The sequence below is a fragment of the Neophocaena asiaeorientalis genome, unplaced genomic scaffold, assembly GCF_003031525.2.
Source record: "Neophocaena asiaeorientalis asiaeorientalis breed wild unplaced genomic scaffold, Neophocaena_asiaeorientalis_V1.1 scaffold254, whole genome shotgun sequence".
Classification (NCBI taxonomy): Eukaryota; Metazoa; Chordata; class Mammalia; order Artiodactyla; family Phocoenidae; genus Neophocaena; species Neophocaena asiaeorientalis.
This window is the reverse complement of record NW_020174705.1, coordinates 1,672,007-1,679,185: the sequence shown is the minus strand read 5'-3', so window position 1 is coordinate 1,679,185 and position 7,179 is coordinate 1,672,007. Positions and strand designations below refer to the sequence as shown.

Sequence of the window (7,179 nt, the reverse complement as noted above, 5' to 3'; positions counted from 1 at the left end):
TGTGGGCGTGAAGAAGGGCGGCACGCGCGCCCTGCTGGAGTTTCTGCGGCTGCACCCCGACGTCCGCGCGCTCGGCTCGGAGCCCCACTTCTTCGACAGGTGCTACGAGCGCGGCCTCGCCTGGTACCGGTGAGCGCTCGTCCCGTCCGCCCCATCGGCTTCCTGGCGGGTGCCTTCCGGGAAACCGCGTGGTGTGCCCCAGGGGTCTCACTGGGGACCCCGCGGGGCGAGGACTCCAGGCGTCTTCAGGGGCTGAGACCAGCCTGCGTGGGGGCTGAGGCTTGGCGGGGAGGACGCGGCCCTCCTGCAGCATGTTTTATGGAAAAGAGGGTCGGTCACTGGCCATGGACTCCCAGAAACTTTGAAAACTCCAGGGAAAGCCCTGGTTCGGGGCTAGAGTGCGATTCCAGCGAGAAGTAGTTTGGAGCCTGTGGGGTTTGAGGTGCTTTAGAAATGCTTCATACTCAGTTGGCCCTCTCCCCTGCATCACTGAGGGGAACATGTCTGAACTCTGGTCAGTTACCTTAAGAAAGGGTCTCCGGGTTCCCTGCAGCCTCCTAGAAAGTATCTGTCAACCCATTCCCCACCCGTAAGACCCCTGATCCTGGAGAGAGGAATCCTTCTCCATAGTCCTGGGTGTCTGGAGAAAGTCTGGTCTTTAGAAAGGAGGAGGGTGCCTTTGAGTCAATGCCCAGGGATGGGAATTGGGATCCCAGCCTCATGTCATGAGGCTCTGTAGCTGCCCTGACTCCCACCCAGTATGGCCTTGGGGGGTGTGGTGGAACGTGGGGGAGCACCCAGCCGCAGCTGAAGTAACCTGTCCTGGTGGCTGGTCAAACACCAGCCCCTCCCTGCCGAGGTTAGCACCGAAGGTTGAGTGTGAGGCCCAGCCCTCTGCCTCTGTCAGTCGGGCACAAGCCTGCCTCAGCGCTCTATCCCTTCCTTCGGGGAAATGAGGGCTTACAGATGGAGGGTGAGTCACCCCACTCCCCACAGCACCAGCCTCATCCCCAAGCTTGGGCCAAGCCCCTAAGGGCCAGAGAAGACCCTGCCTAAGGTCACCTGGTAAATTAGTGGGGAGTGGCGGGTGGCAGGACTGAGACTTTTTACCTACAGGTTTACCAGTTTTTCTGTACCCAGATTCCACCCTGCCCCCACCCTTGTTATCTTTGCTTTTTTGCATCAGAATTACTTATGGGTTTGGAGGGTTCCCAATGAGAACAGGGGGTTCTGGCTCATGAACTCTGAAGGGTTGCTGCTGTCAGAGGTCTAGGGAAGTTGTGTGGTGACGGGGGAGGTGAGTCCATCCCTGGACCCGACTGTCTGAATCCCTGCATTCTCAACACTCAGGGAGAAACCACTACCCCATTCTGACAGTGCTTCAGCATCTGAAAGCATCCCTAATTCCTCACTTCTGTGCAGAGAAAAAGAGGAGGGGGAAGGAGGAGGATGGAGAAGGGGAAGGACACATTGTTAACCATAGTGCAAATTTCAGAGCTCACTACTGACCCCATAAGCTGGGCTAATGAGGGGCTGCAGGAGAGTCTAGAATTGGGTTTAGACCTAAAAAGGCTCCCAAAGAGCCAGGGATCCTGAGAGCCTATCCAGGCCCTCCCTGGGCACATGCTTCAGCTCTGGGGGACTGGTTTGGGGAGCCTGAGGGGCCTGATAGGAAGCCAGCTGGACCCAGATTCGGGGTCAGATCCTCAGCACAGGGGAGGGGCTCTTGGGACATTGGTGTCCCTGAGGCCGGAGATGGGAGTGGGATGATTCAGCAGCCTGTTTAAGTCTGGTAGAGGAGACTTTCTCCTTCCTCAGCCCAGCCACCACACTGCGGGGAGGGGTGCTGCAGAGGAGGCAGAGGGTCAGGTCCGTGGCTTCCGCCCCTTTAATCTGGAGCTGTCCCTCGGGGCTGGCTAGTGCTGACCCTTCACTGGCTGGTGCAGGGCTGAGCTTCTGGAGTGCCTGTGTCCACGTGCCTTCCAAGGGACGAGGCTGTGCGCTGATGTGTGTGCACGTGGGCATGGTGTTGCTCACAGGCACCTGTGCCTCTGAACCTGACTGTCCTTCCAACCAGCCGTGAGTGTGCAGTGAACCTCTGAAAATGCCCACCCCTGCCTGTTTCCCCAGCTGCAAAGAGGATGCCCAGCCCCCGGGCAGGGAGGGTCTGGTGGCCTTGTCTGCTCTCAGGACCCTGGGCCCAGCCTCCAGAGCCTGTTTTTGGTGGGGGTGTGGGGTGGTGAGTAGAGGAGCAGTGGCCAGTGCCCCCAGCTGACTTTCTGGGACACCTGTTCCCACTGGGCTGTGACCAGGCAGTGACTCTGGCCCTTCCCTTGGCCGTGGCAGGGGTGCTGCGCTGCTCAAAGTTGACCTTGGCCAAACCAGTCCCCCTCCCTGGGCCTCAGCTCATCCCTCAGGCTCTTGAGGATCCTCCTTCTTGGGGACCGTGACCCCCAAGTGTCCCCAAGCTCACACAGCATTTGTTCATCTAGTCACTGACTCATTGAGCACCTTCTGTTTGGCAGGTGCTGGGGTCACACAGACAAACACCCCCAAGTCTCAGTTCAGAAGGGGGCGCCCTGTCTGGGGGCAGGTGGGGGCTGTACTTTGACCTTAGTATTTTGGAAAAGCACAGAGACCAGGAGGGATACAGGTAGGGCCACCCCCTTGGCTCCTGGTACCGTGTTGTTCCAGACAGGAACCATAGCTGGTTTCTGCTGAGTCCCAGGCCCCGCTGGATGAGGCCCAGGCGAGGTGCAGGATAGAGGGGTGGGGGTGGGGCTGAGACAGAGGAGGGAGAGTTGCCTGGGGCTGGGTGGAAGCCGCAGGGAAATGCAGACCAGATGAGCAGGGAGGGAGTGTCCACAGAGCAACTTGTCAGATGTTTGCTGTGTGGGGGTCAGAGTCAAGTTCCTCTCATTCTCTCCCCAGTCTCTCCCACCCCCAAGAAGCCCCCATCCCCCACTCCTCTGTGCCTGGCTGGCTGGGGACAGGCTTCTGAGGCCTGGGGAGGTTGAGTAATTGATCCCAAAGATCTCAGATCTCAAAGCTGGTTTGTGGCAAGAGTGGGCCTGGAAAGTCAAGCCTCCCCCATCCCCGTTCCCATCCCCCTTCCACGGTGGGGCTGGGGGCACCTCCCTGACTTCCTCTCCTCTGACTTCCTTGGAGAGAAAACAGCAGTGGGTGCTAAGGTCCCTCTAATTTTTGTCCGCTTCCTTGCAGCCCCTCCCCCCAGGCAGGCCGGAAGGGGTGGGGATACTCAGAACCAGGTGAGCCCAGCCTGGAGAAAGAAAGAGGGTGCTCCTGGGGTCACTGGGCACCTGGGGGAGGAAAGGGATGGGAAGGGGGTGTCAGAGGTCGGTGAGGAGGGTCCCAGAGCAGTCAGGACTGGTTCCCTCCCTCAGGAGGGTGATGAAGGGAGGGCGGTGACTTCTGATGACGTCTGTCGGCACTGGCTTATGTCTGTGGGTCTCAGCATAGAGGTCCAGTGCGGGGAGATCCGCCTTCTTTTGTCCTCCCTCTTGTGGGAAGGGGGGTTCCCTGAGCTGGCTACCCCAGGCTGCAGTCCTGAACCTCAGCCCTTGGCCTTGTTCCCACCCAAGTTCTCTTTGAACTTATTCACAGGGAGGGCTGGGTGCAATTCCCACCTGGATTCCTGGGAGCAGAAGCCAAGCCAACACCGCCTCCCAGCAGCTGCAGCCGGCATCCATCCCAACACTTCCTGCTCCATCTCTGAGCCTCAAGTGGGGCAGTGAGTGGGGTGGAAGGAGTCCCAGATCACTCCTGGGACATGGGGGGAGCAGAATTGTCTCCCATGACTTCTGTAGACCAGCTCTGCCCAGGGCCTTAGTTTGAGGGGAGGGGCAGCTCCCACAGCCGGCAGACCCTGCAGCCCACCCCACTCCACCGAGCCAAGAGGGTGGTGTCAGGGGAGCCGGCGGCATGCCTGGGACTCATGTGTGCACGTTCTCCAGTCCCGACATCAGCACCCTCCAAGCTGAGCACGCCAACTCGTGTGCCTGTACACCTGGGTGTCCACCTGGCCTGAGCAGGAAGAGGAGACCGTCTCTCAGAAAGCTCGTGTCTGGGGGTCACTAGGCTGGATGAGACCTGAATTTTGTCCTGTGTGTCACCCTCCTGGCTGGGGCCAGTCCTGAGGGCTGTCAGTGGGATTGGGGGCAGCTCCTTCAGAGATGGGGGACAGAGACACCCCCCACCCCGTCCCTAGCACAGAGCCTGATAGCCTCTGCCTCTGTTGACCTAGTTCCCAGCCCTCCCTCGGAGCTGTTTGCTCAGCTGGCTCTGCTGCTGCACCCTGCCCCTCCCCACCCTGTTCTACCTGGCTGGCAGGGTGGCCTCAGGATGCTACCCAGGGTCCCTGGACTGCCTGGGTGGGGTGCTAGAATGGGCTTCCCCAGGTTTGGGGTTGTCAGGGGTCTGTCACCAGCTGACTCCCCCGGAACCTTGGGATGGTTCCAAGGTTCCTCCACCCCCCAACCCCCACCCCTGGTCAGAATGAGAGGATTGCTCGGAAATGCTGCAGCTGCAGCCTTGCACCATGGGTTCCAAGCTGGGTCTGGGCAACCCAGGCGGCTGGGGTCTTGAGACAGATCCTCAGGCTGCTTCAATGACCTCTCCAGTGTCCTGGGCTGCACTGTGGCTTTCAGCATTCTGCGGGGCCCAGGTTGGGGAGAATTAGCAGGGCTGCCACCAAAGGCGGGAGAGGCCATGCAGGGGAGGGAGTGATAGGAGGGGCAGCTGCCCATTTTTGGGGACGCTTGTCAGTAACTAATGGCCTAATTCAAGGGACACCATCAGCCACTTAATGAAAGTGTGACTGGGGTAGTTACAGTGCAGGGGCCTGTGGGGGTGGGGATGGTGGGTGGAGCCTTGTGGGCGGCAAGTCTGGGGAGTGCTGGGTCTGGGGTGAGAGGCACAGCAGTGTCAAGGTTGGGGTGCAGTCAAGCTCTGGGAGGGGTGTGGATAGCCTTGGAGGATGGGCCCCTACTGTGAACCTGTGCTGAGGCTGGGCGCCCTCACGGCCCACACCCCAGGCTGCCCACCCAGACACTTAGGATGGGTGGGCCTGGTGGGGAAGGGGAGATGGGGAGGCTCGCCTGCTTTGTAGGTATGGGGCTTCCCTGGAGGAAGGGGAGTTTAGTCTCGGGCCTCTGGGGGCCGGTCTAGCATGGGAGGACTGGAGGAGGGCCAGCACCTGCTCATGCCTCCCTCTCCAACCACCTTCCCACAGGAGCCTGATGCCCCGCACCCTGGATGGGCAGATCACCATGGAGAAGACCCCCAGCTATTTTGTGACCCGGGAGGCCCCACGCCGCATCCACGGCATGTCCCCGGCCACGAAGCTGATCGTGGTCGTGCGGAACCCTGTGACCCGGGCCATCTCTGACTATGCGCAGATGCTCTCCAAGACACCGGGCCTGCCCAGCTTTGGCACCCTGGCCTTCCGCCGAGGCCTGGGCCCCGTGGACACGGCCTGGAGTGCCGTGCGCATCGGCCTGTACGCCCAGCACCTGGACAACTGGCTGCGTTACTTCCCGCTGTCCCGCTTCCTCTTTGTTAGCGGTGAGCGCCTGGTCAGCGACCCAGCTGGGGAGCTGGGCCACGTGCAGGACTTCTTGGGTCTCAAGCGGGTGGTCACAGACAAGCACTTCTACTTCAACGCAACCAAGGGCTTCCCCTGCCTCAAGAAGGCCCAGGGCAGCGGCCGTCCCCGCTGCCTGGGCAAGTCCAAGGGCCGGCCCCACCCACGTGTGCCTGAGGCCATGGTCCAGCGCCTGCGGGCCTTCTACCGGCCCTTTAACCGCAAGTTCTACCAAATGACCGGCCAGGACTTCGGCTGGGACTAATGGGGCTGGGGAACCCACACCCTGCCTGGGGACGCTCAGTGACCTTAATTTATGCCTGTCACCCAGCCGGAGTGGGCCCTGTACACAGGGCTGGGCAGAGAGAAATATTTACAAAATAAAGTTTGGATCTGTGTTCTTCTACGTGCCCTTGAGGGTTGCAGGGTGGGGTTGGAGGTGCCACCTCCTGCGGGGATGATAATCCTGCCAGCTAACATTACTGGGCACTGTTCATGCTGGGAGTGGTTAAAAACCCGATCCTTGTCTATCCCTCGAGGTGGGCAGTGAACTTGGCCACCTGTCACAAGTGAGCAACTTAGGCTCAGAGAGGTTTGGTGCCTGCTCGGTGACATACAGCTCAGCCCTGGTGACTCTGGAGACCACCCTCAGGCTCTCTTCTCAGCCCTGGGATGCCAAGCTGGGTTGTCCCATATTCCGAATGGGGAAACTGAGGGCCCAGGTTGCTTGAGTGGTGGGGCAGGATTAAAGCTGGGTCTGTCTGGTTCTTTAGGCTGCACCCATGACCTCAGCTAATTCTGTGTCCCTGTGCCCACTGAGCACTCCCTCCTGGAAACCTGGTGGAATCTCTGGACAGCGGGTATGAGGTGACTCCCGTGTGCAGGGTGTTTCTTTGTTTAAAAAAAATTAATTAATTAGTTAATTATTTGGCTGAGTTGGGTCTTCGTTGTTGCGTGCGGGCTTTCTCAAATTGCGTCAAGCGGGGGCTACTCTTCGTTGCGGTGCGTGGCCTTCTCATTGTGGTGGCTTCTCTTGTTGTGGAGCACAGGCTCTAGGCACGCGGGGTAAGTAGTTGTGGCTCATGGGCTCTACAGCACAGGCTCAGTAGTTGTGGCGCACGGGCTTAGTTGCTCCGCAGCATGTGGGATCTTCCTGGCCCAGGGATCGAACCTGTGTCCCCTGCATTGGCAGGTGGATTCTTAACCACTGCCCCACTAGGGAAGTCCCAGCATGTTTCTTCTAACAGCCTCCAAGGAGCTCCCTGCACAACCATGTGTCACCTACCCAGGCACTGCCCACCACAGGCCTCACCCACCAGACTGCAGGGCACGCCCACTCCCCCAGGCCCTCCATGCCCCACTTTTGTGGTGTTTATTCAGCTTCCTCCCCTGGGGATGGGCAAGAATGAACACCCAGCTGCAGCCCAGCTGCCAGCTCAGCTCTTAACCAAGTTAGGCCAGACTCAGGCAGGCTGGGGCGCCCTGTCCATCCATCTCCCCCCAGAAATGCAGGGCCTCTCAGTAATGACTGTCACCTGCTCCTGGCCACAGTGCTGTCTGCCAGATGCCCACCAGAT

General features: G+C 59.9%; 1 protein-coding gene across 1 annotated transcript in view; it reads left to right on the top strand.

Annotated features, from left to right (window-relative positions):
• The window catches only part of HS3ST6 (heparan sulfate-glucosamine 3-sulfotransferase 6), a 6,886-nt gene extending 878 nt beyond the window's left edge, over nt 1-6,008 (top strand). The window contains exons 2-3 of the mRNA XM_024759605.1: nt 2-129; nt 5,252-6,008. Coding sequence (XP_024615373.1) covers nt 2-129; nt 5,252-5,867 — 744 coding nt within the window. The 3' untranslated portion in view covers nt 5,868-6,008. The remainder of the gene's footprint in view (nt 1; nt 130-5,251) is intronic.
• The last annotated feature ends 1,171 nt before the right edge of the window (nt 6,009-7,179 follow it).